Below are 12,036 nucleotides of genomic sequence, written 5' to 3' on the forward strand. Positions count from 1 at the left end.
CAAAAATCTAAGAAGACATGTCCAAAGATAATAGATGAGACTACCATGGGCCAAATTTGGAAAAACCAGAGAATCAACAGAGTAAGCAAAGACAGAATATAAAGAATTGCATATAAATAAAATACATATGCCAAAATTGACAAGTTGGCTCAAAAGGAAAGAGATAACTGAGCTATAAGCATGTTAAGCAGAAATTCTAGGCAATCAAAAAGACAAGTAAACATTATAATTGAGGTAAATAATTTTAAAATAACCAAATTTTTATGCCATCAACATAAAAATTTTAAGTATCTTAAATAAGTTTGAATCATAAGCTTTGCCAATCAACATACACTTAGATATGCCTAAAAGAGCAAAGAATAAGAAAATCAAATCAGAATGCATAAAGCATGCCATAATGTTCATTCAACTTTCTAAATTGTTCTTTTTGACATTTGAATATAGCACATGCCTATGTACGATCTACTATTATTACCATATATATGCCATTATCAGTAGTCAAAATTATATATATATATATACATATATGTGTGTGTGTGTGTGTGTGTATCAAGGGAGGCAGAGAGGTAATATAGCAAGTAAAGTGCTTGCCTTACATGTGGCCAGCCCGGGTTCAATTCAGCATCCCATACAGTCCTCCAGCACCACCAGGAGTGAGTAACTCCTGAGTACAAAGCCAAGACTAGGTGTGCCCCCTCACCCATAAAAAAAAAAAAAGTGTGATGATTATTCAGCAGGCCTGATTGTTTGGGAAAATTTCCAATCAACAATAGTGAGTTCTGTATGGAAATATGAAATGTACTCAATATATAGAGAGAATAATGGGAATATCATAAGCTACTTAGATGGGGGGTGGGGTGGGAGGGGGGTGTATTGGGGTTCTTGGTGGTGGAACGGGTGCACTGGTGAAGGGATGGTGGTTTAATCAGTATTTGACTGTGACTTAAACCTGAAAGCTTTGTATTTTTTTTGTTTTCACGGTGGTTCAATAAAATATTTCTTTAAAAAAAAAAAAAAGTGGCTCAAGGGGCTGTAGTAAATATTTTGCATGCAGGTGGCCAGAGCTGAATCCCCAGCACTGAATGACTGAATAGTCCCCTGTGCACTTTTGGGTATACCCCACCTCCCACAAATTAACAACTGAAAAACTCAGACTCTTAATAGGTCAATGGATATTGAGAATAAATGAAGTCGATAAGCATTTTTATTTGTTTACTAGTTTTTATAAAAAATAATTGACATGCAGGATCACTGTTTTATGGTACAATGGTTTAACTTCTTCTTTGTGTTATGTTATGATTACCAGATAGGTTCAGGTGCCATCTCCTTTGAGAAGAGGAAAAAGGTTTCTCCGTTTGATGAGAACCCTCAGGAGTCTGTTAACAGCTTCCCTACATAACGTAGAGCAGGATCGGCTATGTTATATAACTGTAAGTCTGTACTTTTAGGGGAGTACTTGAGGCAGTACTCAGAGGCTACTCCTAGCTCAGTGCTCAGTGGTCACTCCTGGTGGTACTCTGGGATCCATGCAATGGTGGGAATTAAATCTGGGCCTCTTGCACTCAAGGCTCAGTCCACTGAACTATCTTTACAGGCGAAGTTTGCACATACTCAGACCATTAAATTATCGATACAGCCCAGGTTTGTACCTTCTTAACACTGTCTTCTAATTGTCCTCCTCACTTCCATCCTTCACAGCATCTTTGTTTACTCACTCATTCATCAATGAACACCTAGGGTGTTTCCATAGCTTGACTACAATAAAGAATGCTACTATGAACATGAAGTGCAAATTTTTTTTGGAATTGGTGTTATTATTTCCTTCGAATAGAGCCCCAGAGGTAGCCACTGCTGAATCACATGATAGTTCTATCAATTTTTTTTTAGGGATCCTCCATATTGTTTTCCATAGTGGCTATACCAATTTATAATCCCACCAATTGCAGAATTGTTCCCTCTTCTCCAGTCCATGGCAACAATGTCTATCTCTTCTTTTTTATGTTAACCATTTTAAACAGGCATGAAATAACATTGTGGCTTCAATGTGCATTACCTAATGCCTAATAAAAACTAATGATACTAGTATTTTTTCATGTACATGTTGACTTTTTAATACATCCTCTTCAGAGAAATGTATACTCCTTTGAGCATATTTTGATTAGATTATTTGAATTTCTTTTTTTTTTGCTATGAATTGTATATGTTTAGGATATTGACCTTGTATCCGTTTTTGGCATATAAGTATTTTCTTCCATTCTGTTTATAGGTTACCATTTCATTCTGTTGATGATTACCTTCGCTATATAGAAACTATTAGTTTGAGGTACCCACACTTGTGTATTTGGAGTTATTGTAGATCCATGTAAATTTTAGGATGTGTTTTCTACCTCAGTAAAAAGAATTTAGCTTGTCCACAACAATAACACAAATGTAATAATAAATTAATAAGTGGCAGTTGCTGAAGGTTGACACAGCATGGATTGCGATTTCTGGAAAAACCATTTCTACTACAGAAACATTAAAGCTCATGAAGGGTCTATTTCTACCCAGTTTAGAAAGAGGCCAAGTTAGAAATACAGACTTTCATGGTAATTCAACTGACTTTAAAGTTGGCAGCTTTTTAAAATTTTTTTTTTAATTTAAGCACTTATAAGTGAACAACTAGTCTGTCAGGTATTTTTGTTCCATGACATACCAGTCTACAACTCTGATTGAAACGCTACAATTCTAATGGCACCTTTATTTCATTTTAGCTGTTGAGGAACAATCCTCATTTTCTATTATCTTCCTGTCAAAGGAAAATTTTACAATAAATTATTTGAAATTTGGATAAGATAAAAATAATTTTTCACAAGCAATCTGACATTAATTACTGTCAATATTTTATAGGTGAGAAATGAGACGTTTAGAGAAACTGCGCAGTCTGTTCCAACAATACAAAGCTGAAATAATTTGTACCTCTTAAATACAAATCCTGCATTCTTTCTAATTACCTTGTGTTATGGAACAAATTATCTCCCCCTCAAAATTCATGTTAAAGCTCTAATACATGGGTTCCCAGTGAGAGAGCATCTGGAGAGAGGGCTAAAAGAAGAGAATTAAGGCTAAATGAAGCTGTGAGGGTGGGAACCTAACCTGAAACCTAGCCCAGTAAAACTATTGTCCACATAAAAGAGGAAGACATACCCAAGACACTTACTCACAAATAAAAGACGATGTTGGAGACAGAACAAGAAGAGAGCCGGAGGAAAAAAGTAGTAACACTCCTGGCACTCTGGTCTTGGGACTTTAGGTGAGAAGGCAAATTTTGGTTAAAGTCACACATTCTGTGATGTTTTGTTCTATATGGCAGTCCTCGAAAATAAATATGCCCTAATACCTCAAAATTAGTATGCCGCCACAATCGCGACAACTCAGAAGGCTTGATACAATATAGTGCTTGTATTTAAACTAGCAATTCTATCCTGTTCATTTCATAATTCTAAAAAAAGAAATCGAGATACATCTGTTTGACAGACTGTAGCAGGTGCTTATCTACTGCCACACTTTCTACTACAGATGCAAGAAGAAAGTGTCCTCATGCTTTCTGCCAAATTGTGGCAAGCCAGACTGAATGAACACAGAAGAGAAAAAAAAAAAAAAGGAAGGGTGGGGTACTGAGATCTTGAGAACTAAACTGAACATGGGTAATTTGATCAACAAACATTTGACCGTATGTTCAGGAGAGTTGTATGAAAACATGGTACTCCTTAACAGTGTCTAAACAAAAAGAAAAGGTTCAAACTTGAATCTGACATGTGTCAGACCTTTGGTACTAATGAAGATTTGGTGTTGGGGCTCACACTGTGATTAGGCGTGTGCAAGGCAAGCACCTTAATCCCTGTATTAGCTCTCCTGGAGTTTTCTTTATGCAATAAAATGTTTCCTCATAGGCTTCTTGAACTTAAAGTATGCTAGGGGACCACAATCACCATACTAACCTGGGAGCTTATTAATAACGCAAACTATCAAATTAGCCTCCAACCTGTAGTATCAAAATGGCCATTTTAATATGATTCCAATATACTTTAAAGTTTAAGAAAACCACCTTACAACCTCGGTTCTTAAGTTTGGCCCTTGAGACAATAAGAATTTCATGAAACCCCTGAAATTTCATGCAGAATTTTTAATAAGTGAATACAGACACAGACACATACATATGTATACACACACACACAAACACACACACACATATACATTTTACTGAGGAAAGAAAAAGACCACATGGATTTTTATCAAACTCTCAAAGGACTGCATGACCCCAAGCAGATTAAGAATCACTGTGCTACAGGATTCTATGCCACAGTTTAAAAAGTCAAACTATTTGAAAAACTATTTATGCTGCTCTCAATGAGGCCTGTTAAAGAATGACAAGAATGAAGGTCAGAACGTCACAGTGGGTCACGAAAGACCTTATCTGAAGAATTTATTCACACCATGCAAGAACTATGCCAAGAAACCAGTTTGGAGACATCTAAATAAATAATTCTCTACATGAGGTTTGAGATTAAGAATGTGCACTTGAAGAAGATTCAAACTGAGAAGTAAATAAATATAAGGTAGAATTTTTTTAAAGATAGGATGCCATTAGATGACAGGGAAGTGCTGAATTCTTGTTGTAAGAGCTCAATCAGCAAAACTCTACCATGAATCCTGTTTGATTTGGGCATGGCACTTCCATTTAACATGCTAACTTCCAAAGGGATTCACATGAGTTCCCTTATGAGGAACCACCAAAGTATTTTACTAATATACCCTTTTTATCTTCTCTGTACTCTAGAAGAAAAACTCAAAACAGAAATATAGTATGGCACAGACATTAAAAATCCATCTGTGGTGAGTTGATGATAAAGAATAACTCCTATCCAGAGACTGCACTCATTTGTGGAGTATAGGGTAGCATCACATGAGGCTGATACCCAAGGACAGTAGATACAAGGGCCAGGGGGATTGCCCTATAGCTGGAAGACTGCTTCATGAGTGGAGCGGAAAAGGCAGATGGAATAAAGAAGGGATCACTAAGAAAATGATGACTGGAGGAACCAGTTGGGATGGGAGATGCATGCTGAAAGTAGATAATGGACCAAACATGATGACCTCTCAGTGTCTGTGTTGCAAGCCATAATTCCCAAAAGTAGAGAGAGAGAGTATGGGGAATATTGTCTGCCATGGAGGCAGGGGGAGGGTGGGAAAGGGGGTGTATACCCGGGATATTGGTGGTGGGGAATGTGCACTGGTGGAGGGATGGGTGTTTGATCATTGTGTGATTGTAACCCAAACATGAAAGCTTGTAACTATCTCATGGTGATTCAATAAAATTTAAAAAATAAAAAAAAATAATAATTACTCCTATCCAGGATACAAGAATAATTACATATGCTTTTTCATTCTTTCCTTACCATCCTACCATCATTGGGGTGGCGTGGGGGGCATATTATCAGGGACATAACTATGTTTTTAATTTCTCTTTGGTTTTAGGCCACACCCAGCAGTGCTCAGGACTTAACCCTGGCTCTGCACTCAGGGATTACCCAAGGTTCTCAAGGTTGACAAAGCTCTTTGTCTTATGTCCCACTTCTTGCACCAGAAAGACAATGCAGTGGGTAGGGCATCTGCCTTGCACATGGCCAGCCCATTTCAAACCCTGGCCCCACATATAGTCCCCCCAGTCCTCCAGGAATGATCTCTGAGCACAAAGCCAGGAGGAAGTCCTGAGTACCACAGGGTATGGCCCCAAAACAAAAAAAATTAACAAATAAACAAAAAAAGCAACATCTCTCTTTGGGGAGGTGGGGATAGGGGGAGTTTGGGCCATACCTGGTGGTGCTGATGGCTGACTCCTGACTCAGCACTCAGGAATCGCTCCTGGTGGGACTCAGGAGATGAGATGGGATGCCGGGAATCAAACCTGGGTCAGCTGCATACTTGACAAGCAACCTACCCACTGTACTATCACTCTGGCTCAAAAATAACAATTCTTATTTGTCTCAACTAATTTAACCTGGCTCCAATTTCAGTGGCTAGTACCTAGATCTTTTTTCTCTAAGTCAGGTATACTCTACTCTTCCCTTAAAAAACAGAATCTAGAGGCTGGAGCAATAGCACGGCGGGTAGAGCATTTGCCTTGCACGCAGCCGACCCAGGTTCGATTCCTAGCATCCCTTATGGTCCCCTGAGCACCGCTAAGGAGTAATTCCTTAGTGCATAGCCAGGAGTAACCCCTGTGCATTGCCAGGTGTGACCCAAAAAGAAAAAAAAATCAGAAACTAAATTTCTATACTAAATTGATCTTAAATATATCAAAGATTGCATAAGCAATATTCCATGGAAAGATTTATCACATCCAGAACATACTATATTCAAACCAAAATAGTCTCCCTTGCCCAGTTCAAATGTTACCTCTTCATCATCTTCCTCATCTTCTACATCCAGAATTCCCGAATCCTGTTCAGACTTGGGGCTAGTGCATTCCATCTCTGTGTCAAAAATTATATAAGCATCTTTCTTAGATTTTCTCTTGCTGCCAATTCTAGGTTGCTGCAAGACGATGTTATCCAGGTTTCTTTGTTGTTGGGCCTAACATACACAAAAGAAAAAGAAAAAAGAAAAGATAGTTAGACAAATAATTTTTAAGTTTAATATGAGACTAACACCCAAGGTCAGTAGAGACAAGGGCCAGGAAAATTGCTCCATGGTTGGAAGTCTGCCTCATGAGCTGGGGGAGAAGGCAGCCAGGATAGAGAAGGGATCACTAAGGCAATGATGGTTGGAAGGATCGCTCCGGATGGGAAATGTGTGCTTAAAGTAGATAAAGGACCAAATGTGATAGCCTCTCAGTATCTATATTGCAAACCATAATGCCCCAAAGTAGAGAGAGTATGGGGGAAATTATCTGCCAGAGAGGCAGGGGTTGGGGTTGGGCGAGGGTGGGGGGAGGGATGCTGGGGACATTAACGGTGAAAAAATGTACACTGGTGGAGGGATGGGTGTTCGATCATTTTATGACTGAAACTCAATCATAAAAGCTTTGTAACTGTGTCTCATGGTGATTCAATAAAAGAATTTTATTTAAGTTTAAACAAAGTGGTATCACAAAGAAAATACAAAAACAAATTGACTAACATTAATTTTTACTCTCAGAAGTAAAACCAAACATATTAGACCATAATACACACACACACACACACACACACACACACATATATATATATATATATAATGCTGAAGTTGTTCGTTTGACTCCTACATTGTTTTCATAGAAAATGATAGTTTTATTATAAGACTTTCTTGAATCTATCTATATAAGAAGTCCCCAAAACTTATTTAACCTTCTGGCTCCTTTTCAGGAAAAGGAAAAAACCTCACTCCGCACCTCCCTGATAATCCGCCTTTTTTAAGCGAACAGAAAGTGTCCCCCGATTGCAGCACAGTTGCAACGCCTAGGTTGTCCCAGATCCTACTGGAGATGGTGCCATCCACCTTGGGAAACACCATACAAGACAACAAGAAAAATGAAATCTTCCCTTTTGTAGTGCAAAAGACTAACTACTCCTATCTGAGATAAATACCGTACTGAAAGCACCGTGGCTGGCGAGGAAAGGAAGCAACTCTTAGGCTTTGGGACACTTAGAAACAGTAATGTGAATGAATATGAGAAAACAGAATACTGCCAAAATGAAATTTTAAGTGATTTGAACCAATTCATTAATACCACAGAATTTCATTAATCTGTGGAAACCAATTTTAAAGGGTTGCTTCCTCTGCACTTTCTAGTAAAAGGCAGTGCAATCCCTCAGCCTCCCCAACAGTCTCCGATGATGGTACGGTCTCAACAGAAACAAAGAGGCAGGGAATGTGACCATGCAGGGTCAACAAAAGAAGTATTAAAGGACACAGTATTAAATGTGCCCATGACCTCAGTCAGCTCTCGGGGCATTGAGTCTAAAGGACAAAGGCTTCCTCTGAGGTCACAAGGGTAATTAGTAGTAAAGCAGAAGTTCAAAGTGCGATCAAGTTCCTAATTATGGATCAGTGATCTTCCTATGTGACCAACTTCCCCTCAAAGTATCGCAAAGTGTCTTTCCCCAAAACAGGTCTGCGGTCAAATAAACAAGAAACACCACATGTCTGATTGCCTTCTTGTAGATATGCAAGGTATCACAGCATAACAAAAACTCAGAAATCCTGTTGTAAGGAAACTTTTGAGATTTGGTTTCACCTAACCAGTTGCAAAATTATTTCAAAATGCAACGTTTCTTTCCCCCCGCCCCCCACCCCCTTGAGTGGATTGGGAAGGGGGGAAGGGAGGGAATATGCCTCCCAAATAGTGCTCAAGGTCTGGGACCAGTGATAATTCTGTGATAATCCGCCCCTGTGCAAGCCTGGCAGGTTCAACCTGGGAGAGAGCCATGCGGTGCCAAGGGTGGGACGAGGAACAAGAGAGCAGAAATGGGGAGGGGGCGACAAGACACACCCTCCAGTCCTCTAGGCTCTCTCCCCAGACCAGATCTTTCCCCTTCAAAAAAAAAAATAACAATAATACCTAGCATCATCCCAAAATTCCGACCTTGAGAAACATGACTTCTCTCAGAACATAAATTCCTTAATCAACATATGCTATTTCATCTCCGTGACAAGTAGAAATTAGAAGAAAACAAAGCCTCCAAGTACTCTAAGTGACATTAATATATTCAAGATAAATACTAAGTGTCAGATGTGAGCCCGGCGCTGGTTAAATAAGAGCACTATATCGGGGCAGAGGGAAAACTTGAAACTTGTGAGCTGGTTTCTGCCAAGAAAATGAAAAGAATCTACATTCCAGAGATTTGAATCAATGGACAAACTTGTCTCTCTGCAATGTATTTGCTCATTGATATTTTGGTTTGACTCACGTAAAATACATGGCTCGGCTTGGAGAAGCTACCCAAAAGTATTTAACGTAGGTTTGTATATTAGACATACCAATCTTACAGTCGCTTAGGAGCCTAAGTCAGAAACAAGATACTGGCAATGTCACTCAAAATGGAGATGTCCTTCCTCTCTCACTCCCAATCTGAACCACATGAAAAGGCACCAAGGCCTCCGGGGAGGCACCGAGTCGGGGAGAACTTCCTACAGAGGAAAGCAAGCCCTTCTCTGCAGTGATCCCTTCCTCTCAAGAACGGTTCAGCAAAGCTAAAGCTTTCCAGCGCTTGGAGAGATAGTACGGCAAGCAGAGTCCTTGCCCTGCACAAACCGATCCCGCTTCAATCCCCAGCATCCCATATGGTCCCCGAGGCCCTGCCAGGGGTCATCCCTGAGCACAGAGCAAGGAGTAAGCCCTGAGTGTGGCCCAAAAACTGAAAAGCAAACAAACAAACAAAAAATGGGGCTTTCCATAAGATTGGAATTTTACTGAATCCCAAACTATTTTTCTTTATCTAGTGGATCAGAAGGACTCAAAATAATCCACTCTTAAATACTGTTTTTAAACTTTGAAGTGGAACAACTCTGAAAGAATCGCATTGATTTATTATTTTTAGTTGCCGCCTGGTTCACCTATCAGTCTATAATTCCACAAGTTGCTAGGGCCAGATCAGCCAACTGAGAGAGCAAACCCTACCCTGGAAAGCACATGTAGGCATGTTGCAAGGCCCCATCAAAACTTGGGGGCTCAAAAAAAAAAGAAAAAGAAAAAGTTGGGGGCTCCATTTCGGACCATAACACCCTAAAGGAGAGAAAGAGTGAAAGGGAATGTGCCTGTGGAGAGGGGGGGCCTGGGGGAGGGGGAGGGGAGGGATACTGGGAACATTGGTGGTGGAGAACGGACACTGGTGGAGGGATTCGCACATAGTATGACTGAAATGTAAGCATGAAAATTTGTAACTGTAATTGTACCCCACGGTGATTTATTTAAAAATGTATCACTGTCACTGTCATCCCATTGCTCATTGATTTGCTCAAGCGGGCATCAATAACATCTCCATTGTGAGACTTGTTACTGTTTTTGGCATATCAAATATGCCACAGGTAGCTTGCCAGGCTCTTCGGTTCGGGCGAGATACTCTCGATAGCTTGCCGGGCTCTCCGAGAGGGGCGGAGGAATCGAACCCGGGTGGGCCTCGTGCAAGGCGAACACCCTACCCTCTGTGCTATGTGAAAAAAAAAAAAGACTAAAAAAAACAAACAAACAAAAACTTGGGGCCTCTATCAGAAATAACCAGGTCTCTTCTATGTGAAAAAGTAGGAGTTAGGGCAGATGTTACAGGAAGAACAATGAAATCAAAACTCAGCTATTCCTCACTATGGCTGCAAATAGAAATTACATATCTATACAAAATGCTTAAGTACTGGGGAGAGACTGAATATAAATATAATTTATACATATGCAAGGAATCTAAGTATAGATGCAAGTTTCCATGTATACATGTAATATATTTAAGGTAAAAAAATCACAAAGTCCATTTAAAACAATTTTTTTAAGTCCTTTAGAACTCTTTTGGGCTACACCTGGTGGTTCTCAGGGCTTCCTCCTGTCCCTGCACTCAGGAATTACTCCCGGCAGTACTCAGGGGACCAGTGGGAAGCTGGGGATCAAACCCAGGTCAGTCGCACACAAGGCAAACACCCTACCCACTGTACTATCTCTCCATGCTAAGCTATCTCACCAGGTCTGTTTACTATTTCCACAAAGACTAAGGTAATAAACTTAGCCAAGCGGCGGCTGAGGATACGGGGATGGCTCCGTGGTAAGTGGTACTTTCGCTACCAGTGTGAGGCAGTTAAGTCCTTCCATACTGCCCACAGTGCTGAAGGCAACGCCAGGACTGGGATCGCCAGCACTGCAACAGAATGGGCAAACTCCAGAGCACTGTGGGTTTGTGTGCAAGCACCGCACTGGAACTGTCTGATCACCTGGTGCAATTATGATGTGGACCCTTGGGGCCAGAGAGACAGAATAGCAGGTACGGTGCTTGCCAGGCAAGCAGCCGGCCTGGATTTGATCCCTGGCATCTCATATATTCCCCAGAACTTGGCAGGAGATGATTTCTGAGGACAGATCCTGGAAGATCCCCTGAGCATCAAAAGGTTGGACAAGAGAAGACAGGGGAGAGGGGCAGAGAAGGAGAGGGGAGAGGAGAGAAGGGGAGAGAAGAGTAGAGAGAAGAGGAGAGGAGGGGAAGGGAGGGAGGAGGGGAGAAGGAGGGAAGGGCAGGGCAGGGGAGGGGAGGGCAGGACAGGGGAGGGGAGGGGAGGGGAGGAAAGGAGAGGGGAGGACAACGGAGAGGAGAGGGGAGGGGAGGGGAGGGGAGGGGAGAGGAGGGGAGGGGAGGGGAGGGGAGGGGAGGGGAGGGGAGGGGAGGGGAGGGGAGGGGAGGGGAGGGGAGGGGAGGGAAGGAGAGGAGCCTTGTCAAAAATGGATGTAGCAGCACCACTCCAGGCAAGTAGTACAACCAGAACATGCAAAACACCCAGCTAAATAAATATGACCCTCGGCGAGCCAGGTAAGCACTGCAGCCAAAATCATGGGATCCCCAGGGAGTATTCCCACTGAGGTGTAAGTACCACAACCAAGTGAGTGAGCTTGACAGCCAAGCATGTGTGTGAGCCCCCCAGTCACTGAGACAACAGTTGCAAGAAAAAGGGAGGGGTTAAAACCACAACTGGTTTTCCACTGCCTGGGCTGAAACGCGGGAAGGAAGGCATAGGCAGACAACAGCAGCTGGATCTTACAAAACATTGAGGCTGTCCTTTCCTCAGCTATTCATCCACTTTATGAACAATTTTTATAGATTGTTTCTCAATATCCTCAATATCGCCTCCAACATAAAGTCTTTTCAGCTTTGAACATGTACAAATACAAACTCCATAATCGTATCACTGAAACTCCCAATGCAATGAAATTCTAATTTTTCAATGTAGTACCTAGTCCTCTGCAAAATGAGTCTTCTGTTGGGTCTTTTTTTTTGGGGGGGTGAGAGTGGGGAAGTATCTGGTAGCGCATACTCCTGGTTCAGG

General features: G+C 41.3%; 1 protein-coding gene across 1 annotated transcript in view; it reads right to left on the bottom strand.

Annotated features, from left to right (window-relative positions):
- The window catches only part of EXOC6B (exocyst complex component 6B), a 565,697-nt gene that overhangs the window by 330,338 nt on the left and 223,323 nt on the right, over positions 1–12,036 (bottom strand). Inside the window, exon 7 of the mRNA XM_004609116.2 lies at positions 6,439–6,615. Within this exon, the coding sequence (XP_004609173.1) occupies positions 6,439–6,615 (177 nt within the window). The remainder of the gene's footprint in view (positions 1–6,438; positions 6,616–12,036) is intronic.

Source organism: Sorex araneus, chromosome X, assembly GCF_027595985.1.
Source record: "Sorex araneus isolate mSorAra2 chromosome X, mSorAra2.pri, whole genome shotgun sequence".
NCBI lineage: Eukaryota > Metazoa > Chordata > Mammalia > Eulipotyphla > Soricidae > Sorex > Sorex araneus.